This window comes from Arachis hypogaea, chromosome 14, assembly GCF_003086295.3.
Source record: "Arachis hypogaea cultivar Tifrunner chromosome 14, arahy.Tifrunner.gnm2.J5K5, whole genome shotgun sequence".
In the NCBI taxonomy this organism is placed as follows: domain Eukaryota; kingdom Viridiplantae; phylum Streptophyta; class Magnoliopsida; order Fabales; family Fabaceae; genus Arachis; species Arachis hypogaea.
The window spans coordinates 132,699,744-132,714,402 of record NC_092049.1 but is presented as its reverse complement, the minus strand read 5'-3'; the positions used below and the strand labels follow the sequence as shown (position 1 = coordinate 132,714,402).

The following is a 14,659-nucleotide window of genomic DNA, read 5'->3' as shown; positions in this document are numbered from 1 at the left end:
CACAGTAACAAAATCCTAAAATGAGAGATCACATGTTATGTGAATTGTCACAACTGACAACCCTAACCACAAAACAAAAAGAGAAGGAGCATGGAGAGGAATCAGCTGGGCATGAATGACATCCTCCCTCAGGAGCTCATTGACCGAATCTTTCTAAGGGTACCCGCCAAAGACCTGTTTCGCCTCAGATTCGTTTCAAAACTTTGGCACTCTTTCATTTCCGATCGACACTTTGCGGAATCGCATTACAACTTCCACTCCGCATCTTCCCGTTCGCTCTTCTTGGTAAAAGACTATACTAATGCTTGCTGTGTTCCCTTAGACACGCTATTTGATGTTGCAGCAGCACCACCAACATTCAAAGAGGTATCTCTCCCTTCCAGGAAGACGCCATATTCTCTTTTTAGTCTCTTGGGATCCTGCAGAGGTTTTCTTCTCTTAGAGGAAAAACCAGCTAATTTTCTTGTTATATGGAATCCACTGACCGGATCCAGCAAAACAATATCTTACTCTCATATCGCCTCAGAGATCCAGCCCGATGATGCATTTCGATATGGATTTGGTTTCGATGCATCACGTGATGACTATTTAATAGTTCTATCTTGGCTTGATAACTACAACCAACACCGCTTAGTTTGCTTTTCGTTGAGAACCAATTCATGGATTAATCTCGATGCAGCACTCCCCAAACCCCTGGGTAGGTGGAAGCAGCGGAAACGTTCTGATTTGTTCTTACATGGTGCTATTCATTGGTTGTGTTGTTCTAGTGAAGATTACATTGATGATGATATTCTTATCTTTGATTTGAAGGAGAGGAGTTTCTCAAAGATATCTATACCAAAACAACTCGTAGGGTGTTACCCCATCTATCTCATCACACTAGGAGGGTGCCTAGCCTTGTGTTCGGATGACAAGCATAAAACTGAGATATGGGTTATGAAAGAATATAAAGTGCCGTCATCTTGGATTTTAATGTATAAGATTCCTTATGGTAACAATGTGCCTATATGCATGTCCAATGGAAGTGACATTATTGCGCTAAATTGTACTATGCGGTATTCCAAGTTAAGATTTGTCAAATATAACGTCAATGGAGAGCTTCTAAATTATTCTCCTCTACCTTTTTCTGAATATAAATACTTCTATAGAAGTTCCTGTGTATACACAGAGAGTCTCTTTCCATTTCCGGGTGACATTAAGGATAGGAATAAGAAGAATAAAACTGGTATGTAAACTATTCTCCTATGCTTTGCACCCTATTATACCTGTTTCTTTCTATTGCTTTGTGATTAATGAAAAAAGTACCAAGCAAGATGCATCATGCATAAAGTTGCATTCAGATATGAGATTTGACTATTGATGGTATGAAATTACAATTTATCATTAATCCATAAGGTTTAGCTATGTTTTCATGTCTAAAGCCGTGACCTTTACCCGCCGATCTTCTTTGCAGGCCAAGAATGTTTTGAACAACATGATGATGTTGTCAAAGATTAGAATGACAATGGGGTCAAATAAAGGAAGAGAATATGGAGCAAGCATATTAGTGAACAACGAACATACAACCGAACAACTTAGAGTTTGGAAGTATGATTTTCTTTTCAAATTTCGCATTGTTAGCTATGCTGTGGACACTAATAACAGTCTTGTGTAGCTGTTTCTTTCCCTGTTTCTCCTTGGCTTCTATCCAAGTATCACTACAAAAAAGACTACTTAACTTACTAGCTCCTTCCATTTTCATTTTCATCTGGTTGTTTAATAGCTTAAATGTTAAAGAACAATCATGTCAGAATCTGCTGTCTCCGCATTGCTATTGATCCTTGTATCTGAGGCCATTTCACAGAACCATTTTTAATTCTATATCATAAAAAATAGTCATACTTTTGTATGAGAAGAATCTAAGTTAGTTTTACACTATCTGGTGTGAGGTGCTGCAAGGTGCATTGGCTTTTGGGATTTATAGCACACTGAGCATCAAGTTAATTTTGTTGGGATCTTAAGTTGAAATTTTTTGAAGTTAAAAAGTTCTTAAAAAACACTAAACTTTCTTTTTTCCTCTCCTTGGGTGTAGGGAGAAAATGTCTTTTTTGTTATATATCTTTTTCTATATGATCTTCTTGTTTGGGGAAATTTACATAGATGCTTTTCTTCAATTTTCTTCTTGTCCTACTAAGATATATGAATCAATATCTTGATTAAATGGCTACATATTCTGATGCAAGAGTAGAGCATTTTATTTGTGGTTTCAAGAGCTATAGATGAGGTGGCGAATTCTAAAAATGTTACATAAAAACTATTTTAGTGTGTGAAGGGTAAAATTGGACCTGCCTTTGACCAAAAAAACTCCATAGAAAATGCATGTTCACTCACGATTCCAACTTATGATTATCATTTGTTAGCTAATTTTTATTAAGGGGAGTGCTAGGAAACAATGAAAATTTTGAACAACATGAACAACCACCAATCAAATAAAAATACACTACATCCTAATTTAATGCTACTAATTAAATTTATTCTTTTAACCCTATTAATTCACATTGTTTACACATTGTTCAAAAATCTTGTTTGTTACCTATACTTTTCCTTTTATTAAAAGGTGTTTGATTCGGTAGGACAATAAATTTATACATACCATTATAATAAAAATATGGATAAATTAAAACATATCATGTAGATTATATTTTTTACGTCAATAATTAATTTTTTTAAATATATATCATATCAATGATTTTACTAAATCATCCTTATACTTTAATAAAAATAAAAATAAATTTTATTTAATTTTCATAAAAAGACTTAAATATCTTTTTTTTTTATATTGAACAAAAACAACCCTAATTCTTTAATTTAATCAAAATTCAATTAACTTTAGTTTTATAATTTTAACTCTGAATCAATTTAAAAATCAAAACCAAAATATATTTCATTATTCATATACACTAAAAAATTGCTTTGTTTATCATGAACCTTAATTTAATTTCTCCTACCCCCTTCATATATATCAAAAAGAAAAATATATCTAAAAAATTGTTCTTCTTCTTTATACCAATCTACTGATAAAGAGCAACCTTACCCCTAATCTCTATTGATTAATGAAACACTCATCCATACCTTCTTATTTTGAGTACATTTATACATAAAAAAAAAGAGTTGAAATAGCAAAACCGATAAAAATAATGATGATTTTTATAATTTTGTGTGGCTATTTATATATAGAAGACCAGAAGACCATAATTATCTAACAAAATTAATTTTATTTATTGCATTCAATTTGAATAAGTAAAAAATCATCTTATTTTAATTTAGTCCTTAATTCACATGATTTAAATTTAGCTCAATAAATATAATTTAATTTGATTTAATTATCAGTGAAAAATATCTCGAGAACCTATTTTATATAGATTTATTATTTTAATGATTAATTAATTAATCTAATTAATTAATTAATACAGATAATTAGTATAATTAATTTGATTTAATAAATAAAAAAATAAATTAAAAAATACTAACAGAACATTAAAAGAAATAAATTAAAAAATACTACTAAATCACATTAATATAAATTATAATAAATTATGTAATAGTTAAATATATAATAAATCAATTAGTTGATGTAGTTAATTTATCATAGCTCAAATGACATAGTCTCTTCATACTCAATTAAGAAATTACGGGTTCAAGTTTCCTATATTTGGTAAAAAAAAAAATTTATCATAATAAATTATATTTAAATCCAAATGATATTGTCCTTAGCAATCGCACCAAGCTACAAGAAGTAAGTAATAATCATGTGATGCATCATAACCAAATCCATGCAGATACACATCGTAGGCAATCCTACGGCCATGGGGCTTACTTCGATGAACAATATGAGAGTAGGATATTCTTTTGCTGGATGTCAGTGGGTTCCATAAACCAAGTAAGCCATAGTGTCGTTTTTCATGAAGAAGCATGCGTTGGTGGCAGCGGAATAGTGGTGAAAATGCAATTCAGCAAAGTCACGATCAGAAATGAGAGAGCAACACAGCTTGAAAACACACCTGAGACGAGTGAGATGTCTGATTGGCACCCGCAGAAGGATTCTTGTGAATCAGGTTAAGAGGGAGGATGTCGTGGATGCTCTTGCTTTTGTCATTCATCATTTTTTCCATGGTGAATTCCTCTTTTGCTTTGTTCACTGTGTGCTTCAGCCTCTTCTTCTTATGCATGCTTGGATTGTTGAGCTTTTCGCAATTCATATACCAATTCACTCAACTCCGGTTCCCGGGACTTGAAATTGCCTTGAAAACCTAAAACTAAAAGGGAAAGGGTTAGTTTTGGATTGGCTATTGAAAAAAAAAGTTTTCTTCTTAATGGGTCCATAAAAAATATCGTATCGATATTTTTTTCCAAAAAAATTTTATTAGGTAAGTTTCTGTATTCAAAAATGCTACTTATTCTTTAAAAATTAGAGTTTAGCACATCTACATAACATTTATTTTACAAAACTCTCAATCATACATAGTTGTGCAAGTAGAATTATCTCAGACGAAGAAGGATTGTGGCGGTGGAGGAGACCTAGAACGAAAGAGGCGTGCGGGGGTGCTGCGGGTTGCCTATGGAACTGCGCATCGCGGATGGAGAAGTTCTTCGCAGGGGGAGGGGGAGCTCGTCGCGGGAGAAGGTGCGCGGTCCTGGAGAAGACGAACTTGGCAAGGAGGGGAGGCGCTGCAGCTCTAAATTTGTAGAGAGGTGACTAGTTAAAATCTATATTCAAAAGAATATTTAGAATTTTATTTATTATGTGTTAGTGTTAGGAAGATTTAAATTTTAAATTTTAATTTAGTTATTCTTTTTTTTTTAGATTTGTTTTTAAATTAAAAAAATACTAAACATATTTGAATGTGTTTGTTTTAGTTTTTTTTAAATTAATATTAAAAAAACTAAATAAATGACAATATTTATAGAATATTTAGTTGTACTATTTTAAATTTTATAAAAGTAAAATATATAAGTTCTACCTTTAAGAAGTTATTTTGGAAAGCGTACAAAATAGTAAAGTTAGATTTATTTAATATTCTTATTTAATTCGGTAACAAATTACTCTAAATTAAAATTTGTTATTCAAAGTAGTAGAAGTTATTTTATTTTTTTTTTTTTTGAATTATGAAAAGTCACTGTACGCTTGTTTAGCATTATTTTAAAAAAAACTTTTAACTTCTCCAAAAAGTTAATTCAAAGTTTTTTGAAAAAGTAGAAATATATGACTTTTGCGCTCTTCGAGAAGTCATTCTATCATTTCCGTAAAAAAACATCTCAAAATAAAAAAATCTACTTTCATTCTTGGCTCCCCATCACCATTTTCATCCAAGGTTCTATCAGCTGCTAGAAGTATTGGCCTTCTACCATCATTTTCATGTAATGATTTATCTGCTGAAAATATTAACCATCTACCACCATTTTAAAATAATATTCCATCTGAACCACCTATTGCATATATTCCTTCTAGTTTTTTTTTTATCATTTTATTACTCTATTTTTATTATTAAATTTGTATTTAACATTGTGTGTGGTATAACATCTCAGTTTTAATTTTATTTTTTTCATGTGATTTTATTTTTATATAGCTGCTATTATTATTGTGCTATTATAAAGAATTAATTGTCTAAACAATTGTAATTTTAATGATTAGGTTATAGAAAATCAACATTCAATATTGAAAAGAATTTGTTATCATCGTTATTTTAATATCCATTTTTTGTGAAAACAAAAATTGTATTTTTTGAGTTATTTATCCAAACGCTAAAACTTTAAAATAAGTATTTCTATAAATAAAAATTCAAATACAAAATAACTTATTTATAAGCTGTTATTAATAAAAATTCTTATTCTTTAAGTTTTTTCTAAAAGAGCTTATTTAAGTCGTTTACCTAAACTGGACCTTATTGATGTGATTCCCTATTTTTATAAGATTGATTACGAAAATATATAAAAGTGTTTACTATGATATCTAAAAATTATCGTCTAATTGCTAGAAAAATTAAATAATTAATTTTAAATTTAAAAATATAAAAATTTAAAAACTTAAATATTTAAAAATAATTATAAAAAATAAATTAAATTAAAATTACAGGCTTGACCATCTATAAATAGGAGATCACATGTGAATTGTCACAACGCACAACCCTAACCACATAACAAAAAGAGAAGGAGCATGGAGAGGAAGCACATGGGCATGAATGACATCCTCCCTCCAGAGCTCATTCACCGAATCCTTCTAAGGGTACCCGCCAGAGACCTGTTTCGCCTCAGATTCATTTCAAAACTTTGGCACTCTCTCATATCCGATCGAGACTTTGCGGAATCACATTACGACCTCAACTCTGCCGCATCTTCCCATTCGCACTTCTTCTTGGTAAAAAACTGTACTCATGCTTGGTGTATTCAGCTCGACACGCTATTTGATGTTGCAGCAGCACCACCAACACACAAAGAGGTATTTCTCCCTTCCAGGAAGATGCCATCATTGCCATGTTCTCTTTTTCGTACCGTGGGATCCTGCAGAGGCTTTGTTCTCTTAAAAAAACCAGATTTTCTTGTTATATTGAATCCAGTGACTGGATCCAGCAAAACAATATCTTACTCTCATATTAAGGTCCCGTGCCATGATTTAATTCAATATGGATTTGGTTTCGATGCATCACGAGATGACTATTTAATAGTTCTATCTTGGCTTGATAACTACATGCAACACCGTTTAGTTTGCTTTTCGTTGAGAACCAATTCATGGATTAATCTCGATGCAGCACTCCCCAAATCCATGTGTAGGTGGAAGCAGCAACTTTCTGGGTGGTTCTTACATGGCGCTATTCATTGGTTGTGTTACTCTAGTCAAGATTACATTGATGATGGTATTCTTATCTTTGATTTGAAGGAAAGGAGTTTCTCCAAGATATCTATGCCAAAACAACTCGAAGGATGTCATCCCATCAATCTCATCATATTAGGAGGGTGCCTAGCCTTGTATTGGAATGACGTTGACAACAATAAAACTAAGATATGGGTTATGAAAGAATATAAAGTGCCGTCATCTTGGATTTTAATATATGAGATTCCTTATGGTATGCCTCTATGCATATCCAATAGAAGTGACATTATTGCGCTTAATTTTACTCAGATGTATTCCAATATAAGGTTTGCCAAATATAACGTCAGTGGAGAGCTTCTAAATTATTCTCCTCCCCCTCGTCCTCAATATTATCATTTCTCTGAAAGTTTCTGTGTATATACAGAGAGTCTCTTGCTATTCTCCGATGACATTAAGGATTGGGATAAGAAGAAGAAAACTGGTATGTAAACTATTCTCCTATGCTTTGCACCCTATTGCTTTGTGATTAATGTAAAAGTACCAAGCAAGATCCATCATGCATAAAGATGCATTTAGATATGAGATTTGACTATTGATGGTATGAAATTACAATTTATCATTAATCACTTTCTTGCTTCTTACAGTCCAGTCTTATGGTGAGGCTTAAGGTTTAGCTATGTTTTCATGTCTAAAGCCGTGACTTTTACCCGCTGATCTTCTTTGCAGGCCAAGAATGTTTTGAACAACATGATGATGTTGCCAAAGATTAGAATGACAATGGGGTCAAATAAAGGAAGAGAATATGGAGCAAGCATATTAGTGAACAAAGAACATACAGGCGAACAACTTAGACTTGTAAATAAATCGTAGGGTTCACAAGTTGAGCATGAAGAAGATCGAAAAACTTCAATCTTATTTTGCTTTGGAAGTATGATTTTCTTTCCAAATTTCACCTTGTTAGCTATGCTGTGGACACTAATAACAGTCTTGTGTAGCTGTTTCTTTCCCTGTTTCTCCTTGGCTTCTATCCAAGTATCATTACAAAAAAGACTACTTAACTTACTAGCTCCTTCCATTTTCATTTGGTTGTTTAATAGCTTAAATGTTAAAGAACAATCATGTTAGAATCTGCTGTCTCGGCATTGCTATTGATCCTTGTATCTGAGGCCTTTTCACAGAACCATTTTTAATTCTATATCATAAAAAATAGTCATACTTTTGTATGAGAAGAATCTAAGTTAGTTTTATACTATCTGGTGTGAGGTGCTGCAAGGTGCATTGGCTTTTGGGATTTATAGCACACTGAGCATCAAGTTAATTTTGTTGGGATCTTTAGTTGAAATTTTTTGAAGTTAAAGTTCTTAAAAAACATTAAACTTTCTTTTTTCCTCTCCTTGGGTGTAGGGAGAAAATGTCTTTTTTGTTATATATATATCTTTTTCTATATGATCTTCTTGTTTGGGAAAATTTACATAGATGCTTTTTTTCAATTTTCTTCTTGTCCTACTAAGATATATGAATCAATATATTGATTAAATGGCTACATATTCTGATGCAAGAGTAGAGCATTTTATTTGTGGTTTCAAGAGCTATAGATGAGGTGGTGAATTCTAAAAATGTTACATAAAAACTATTTTAGTGTGTGAAGGGTAAAATTGAACCTGCTTTTGACCAAAAAAACTCCATAGAAAATGCATGTTCAAAATTCCAACTTATGATTATCATTTGTTAGCTAACTTTTATTAAAAGGTGTTTAATTCGGTAGGAACATAAATTTATACGTATCAGTACAATAAAAATATGGACAAATTAAAACATGACATGTGGATTATATTTTTTACATCAATAATTAATTTTTTTAAATACATATTATATCAATGATTTTACTAAATCACCCTTATACTTTAATAAAAATAAAATAAATTTTATTTAATTTTTATAAAAAGACTTAAATATCCTTTTTTTATGTTGAACAAAAACCACTCTAATTTTTTAATTTAATCAAAATTCAATTAACTTTAGTTTTATAATTTTAAATTTGAATTAATTTAAAAATCAAAACCAAAACACATTTCATTATTCATATATACTAAAAAATTGTTTTGTTTATCATGAACCTTAATCTAATCTCTCCTATCCCTTCATATCAAAAAGAAAAATATATCTAAAAATTTGTTCTTTTTCTTTGTATACCAATCTACTGATAAAGAGCAATCTCACCCCTAATCTCTACCGGACAGCAGTTCTTCACCCTTTTTCATCGGATTCTGCCATTGCCCTTTCTCCCCTGATCTTGACTTAGTCATTGATCAATTTAACGCTTCTTGTAGGTCCTACTCTTCTTCGCTTGTGCATTGATGTTTCGCCTTCTGCCCCAACGATTCTCAGGTGATTTTCTTTTCCTCTCTCATTTGATTCTCCGGTGTGCTTCCAATTCTAGCTAAGCTTACTTGCCACCATGATCCAATGAAATTTTTAGTCTTTCTAAAGATTTAGCATCAAATAAACTGATTTTAATTCTGTTTTCTAAGCGTTAAAACATAAAACTGTCTTACTACCTTAATATGTTCAATTTTGAGGGATTGAGTCCTGATGAATTGTTTAATTTTAAAAATATTTTTATTATTGGTATCAATTCACCGTTTTGATTTTTTTAGTATTATATAGCGCAATTGACATAGTTGCCTTTGTTGCTATAATCCACTAGGATTGATTTCTTGTTGAATTTTGTCAGTTTTGGAAGGTTTTAAGATTTGAGAAGTAAGTTCTTGGTCGACGGTTATAAAAATGTGAGTTTACAACACTGAGCTATTTATGCACCATATCTCTTTTGAATATTGAACTGCCTAGTCACACAGGCCTTGCTTTTTTAAAAAGATATATGATCATCTTATGCCTTGAATAGATACATTTTGATTTGAAACTTGAATTTTCTTACTTTTACACATCACGTGTGCACTACCTGAACCTTCTCGGCATCTTATTTTAAATTTTAAGTACATCATATAAATTATTGAAGGTGAAAAGTCTAGCATGAAAGCTTTGACTGAAATTAGAGACTCAAAATAACATTAATAGATTGAAGAGTTTTTTCTTAATAAAATAATGCATTTTTAATGTAATTCATACCATTAATTATTCAAAGAAGGGAAATGGAGATAGTGAGAAAACTTATCACTAATCAGCAGTTTCATTATTCGAGTCTCAATGGAGTACCCTCCACATGGTTGTGCTGAGAGAAATTCTGCTCTCTGCAGTTCGTGTCGGAGATCTTCTTACTGCATGGAGTGTTGCAGCCCGACTTCTCAGACACTACTATCCTCTAGTAACTCCTGCTGGTCAAAATGGCCTTGCAAATGCCCTTTCAAATTCAGCAGATAGGCTGCCACCGGGGACACGATGTGCTGATCCTGCTTTACCTTTTATAAGGTGTTTACTCGGTTAAACATTTAATTTTCAGTTTGACAATTTACATCATGACTATCCAATACAAATGGACAAAGGGTAACAGTTTGATTACTAATTGTTTTCAGGTTGCATTCTTTTTCGTTCCTCCCGATACAAATGGACATTGTAAAACGGAATCCATCTAGATTAGACTGGTGGGCACGTTCTGCTCCTTCAGGTCCATTCATTTATACACCCTTCAGTAAAGGAGATCCAATCAATGTCAAGAAGCAAGAACTTATTTGGGTTGTTGGAGAGCCTATCCAGGTCATGGTGGAATTGGCAAACCCATGTGGCTTTGATTTAAGGGTTGATATACCTATCTGTTCATTAAGAAAACTTAGATGCTTTTTCATGAGTGTAAAACTCTTGCCAAATTCATCGAAAGTGATCACCTTATCAGGCATTCCAACATCAGTGGGATCGGTTACAATTTCTAGGTGCATTGTTCATTGTTTTGGTGTTATTACTGAACATCTTTTTAAAAAGGTTGACAATCTACTTTTTGGGGCAACCCAAGGACTTGTCCTTTCTGATCCTTTTCGATCTTGTGGATCTTCAAAGTCGAAGAATGTAACCGTTCCAAATATTTCTGTAGTTCCACCACTTCCATTGCTGATATCACGTGTTGTTGGAGGTGATGGTGCCATCATTTTATATGAAGGTGAATGTCGTTATATATGGATAAGTCTGGCTAATGCAGGCACAGTTACAATTGAGCAGGCGCATATTTCTCTGTCACGAAAAAATCAAGATTCTGTGATTTCATATTTTAGTGAGATTTTAAAATCTTGCCTCCCTCTAAAGCCTGGTGCTGAAGTGACCTAACAGCTAAACAAACCAATGATCTAAGCTACTCTGACTTCGTCTTTTTACATAGCTACTTTTTAGACCTGCCACAATAGGATCTCATATGAAGCCGCCACATGTCTCCTAAAATGAGAGATCACTTGTTATGTGAATTGTCACAACTGACAACCCTAACCACAAAACAAAAAGAGAAGGAGCATGGAGAGGAAGCACCTGGGCATGAATGACATCCTCCCTCAGGAGCTCATTCACCGAATCTTTCTAAGGGTACCCGCCAAAGACCTGTTTCGCCTCAGATTCGTTTCAAAACTTTGGCACTCTCTCATTTCCGATCCACACTTTGCGGAATCGCATTACAACTTCCACTCCGCATCTTCCCGTTCGGTCTTGTTGGTAAAAGACTATACTAATGCTTGCTGTGTTCCCTTAGACACGCTATTTGATGTTGCAGCAGCACCACCAACATTCAAAGAGGTATCTCTCCCTTCCAGGAAGGCCATGTTCCCTTTTTCGTCTCTTGGAATCATGCATAGGCTTTGTTTGTTACCACATGTTGGGCCAACCGTGGGGAGCTCTCGACAACCGGGGAGATTTCGGGGAGGAATCAAGCGAGAGAACATAAGATGAGAAGACACCACATCCAACTCAAAACCTTAAGGTGTCAAGTAAATGGGTCTCTCATCTTATAAACTCCTCACTCTTCCATGCTTTCTTTGATGTGGGACTAACTTCAACACTCCTCACACTTGCAACACTAACAATCTCCCCCTCAAGTGTGAGCCTCCACATCAAGCATCAACTCCCCTCTAGCTCCTCCACCACCATGAGTATTTGTCCATCACACCGCCGCAAAACACCGCGGGACACGCCGCCCGGACCACCTTTTCCGGAAAGACTTTCGATGCTTCACCTTGAATACTCCTTAAAACCACCAGAGCCGATTAACAGGAAAAACCAGCTTATTTTTTTTGTTATAAATTTTTATGCCCTCTCTTAAGTATTAATTTTTTAATTTAAATTATATATATTTTAAATTTTGTTTGTTAAGTACATAAAAATTTGAACGAGAGTATATAAAAATTTGAAATATATTTAAATTTTGTTTATTGGATAGAAATATATTTAAAAGATGGGGAAATATGAAGTTGATGCACGATAAATAAAACAGAAAAAATGATAAGAGAATTGAAACGGTTATCTTCCACAGTCCCACTCTTTCTCTATTTATTTATTTTCGTCAACCTCTCTTAATAATTGGGAAACCTCTCCTAATAATAGGCAAACGATTATTTCCTACTTTTTATTTATCCCCATCAACCTTTCTAACAATTGGCAAACAATTATCTCCCGCCTTTCCTCTGTTTTATTTATCTCCCTAACACACAATTAAAATATTATTTCTCCATTCTTTTTTTATTTTATTTATTCTCATCATAAAACTTGAATAACGTACAAATTTTTTATTTTTCAAATTTAAATCAATCAAATTCGATTTATAATTTAATCAAAAAAATTTTATGAACTCTTTTTAAGTATTAATTGATCAAACTGTTTGATCTCTTCTACCAACTTTTTTAAGTACTAATTGCATGGTAAAATATTTTTTATTGTTTTCAGAAAATATATTTTTATATTTATAAATATATATAACGAGATAATTTTTCATGTAACTCGTTTACACGAGATATACGAAAATTGAAAAAATAAACATAGTAAATATTTTTTAAATTATTTATTTCAGTAATAATTATAATTAATTTATTTATTAAAATAAAAAATCTTTACAATACTCCTATTATAGAAAATGATTAAAATACTTCTATTATATATATATATATATATATAAATTTTAAAAACTCTAAATTATAACCATTCTCCTCTCTCTATGTCATTATAGGGTTATAATTTAGAATTTTTAAAATTAATATATATATATATATATATATATAATAGAAATATTTTAGTAATTTTTTATAATAAAAAGATTATAGTTATTTTTTATAAAAAAATATTAATTTAAATCGGTTCAAAGTTTAGTTAAATATTCGATTTGTCTGGTCTAATTTTGACAAAAATAATACAATTTAATCGATTATATATATTAAATTTTAATTATTAAAAAATATCTTTTGATATTTTAAATATCTTTATTTATGTGATTCTCTATTTTTATAAGATTGATTATGAAAATATATAAAAGTGTTTACTATGATATCTAAAAATTATTGTCTAATTGCTAAAAAAAAAAAATTTTAAATTTAAAAATTAAAAAACTTAAATATTTATAAATTATTATAAAAAACAAATTAAATTAAAATTAGACGCTTGACCATCTATAAAATATAGGAGATCACATGTGAATTGTCACAACTCACAACGCACAACCCTAAACCACATAACAAAAAGAGAAAGAGCATGGACATGAATGACATTCTCCCTCCGGAGCTCATTCACCGAATCCTTCTAAGGGTACCCGCCGGAGACCTGTTTCGCCTCAGATTCATTTCAAAACTTTGGCACTCTCTCATATCCGATCCAGACTTTGCGGAATCACATTACGTCCTCAACTCTGCCGCATCTTCCCATTCGCACTTCTTCTTGCTAAAAAACTGTACTAATAATGCTTGGTGTGTTCAGCTTGACACGCTATTTGATGTTGCAGCAGCACCAACAACACACAAAGAGGTATCTCTCCCTTTCAGGAAGATGCCATCATTGTCATGTTCTCTTTTTCGTACCATGGGATCCTGCAGAGGCTTTGTTCTCTTAGACAAAAAACTAGATTTTCTTGTTATATGGAACCCAGTGACTGGATCCAGCAAAACAATATCTTACTCTCATATTAAGGTCCCGCGCTATGATTTAATTCGCTATGGATTTGGTTTCGATGCATCACGAGATGACTATTTAATAGTTCTATCTTGGCATGATGACTACAAGCAACACCGCTTAGTTTGCTTTTCGTTGAGAACCAATTCATGGATTAATCTCGATGCATCACTCCCCAAATACATGAGTAGGTGGAAGCATCAACTTTTTGGGTGGTTCTTACATGGCGCTATTCATTGGTTGTGTTACTCTAGTAAAGGTTACATTGATGATGGTATTCTTATCTTTGATTTGAAGGAAAGGAGTTTCTCCAAGATATCTATTCCACAACAACTCGTAGGGGATTATCCCATCCATTTCATTATTCTCACCATATTAGGAGGGTGCCTAGCCTTGTATTTGTATGACAATGACAACAATAAAACTAAGATATGGGTTATGAAAGAATATAAAGTGCCGTCATCTTGGATTTTATATGAGATTCCTTATGGTATGCCTCTATGCATGTCCAATGGAAGTAACATTATTGCGATAAATTTTACTCCCTGGGATTACAAGTTAAGATTTGTCAAATATAACGTCAGTGGAGAGCTTCTAAATTATTCTCCTCGACCTCTTTCGGAATATGATTACTTCTATAGAAGTTTCTGTGTATACACAGAGAGTCTCTTTCCATTCCCCGGTCACATTAAGGATAAGGATAAGAAGAAGAAAACTGGTATGTAA

The 14,659-nt window shown here is 32.4% G+C and overlaps 2 protein-coding genes across 2 annotated transcripts; both read left to right on the top strand.

Annotated features, from left to right (window-relative positions):
• The first annotated feature begins 6,170 nt into the window (after nucleotides 1–6,170).
• LOC112744239 (F-box/kelch-repeat protein At3g23880-like) lies at nucleotides 6,171–7,914 on the top strand. The gene is made up of 2 exons (XM_025793796.3): nucleotides 6,171–7,328; nucleotides 7,574–7,914. Exons 1-2 carry the CDS (start codon nucleotides 6,194–6,196, stop codon nucleotides 7,615–7,617), a joined length of 1,179 nt encoding a protein of 392 aa, XP_025649581.2. The 5' UTR covers nucleotides 6,171–6,193; the 3' UTR covers nucleotides 7,618–7,914.
• A 5,605-nt stretch (nucleotides 7,915–13,519) lies between these two features.
• On the top strand, nucleotides 13,520–14,659 carry LOC112743235 (F-box protein CPR1-like). The gene has a single exon (XM_025792452.1). It carries the CDS (start codon nucleotides 13,520–13,522, stop codon nucleotides 14,657–14,659), a length of 1,140 nt encoding a protein of 379 aa, XP_025648237.1.

Coding starts and splice junctions, on each gene's coding strand:
- LOC112744239 (XM_025793796.3), top strand. CDS start 6,194: ATGGAGAGGAAGCACATGGGCATGAATGACATCCTCCCTCCAGAGCTC. Junction 7,329..7,573: donor GGATAAGAAGAAGAAAACTG/GTATGTAAACTA, acceptor TCTTCTTTGCAG/GCCAAGAATGTTTTGAACAA.
- LOC112743235 (XM_025792452.1), top strand. CDS start 13,520: ATGGACATGAATGACATTCTCCCTCCGGAGCTCATTCACCGAATCCTT.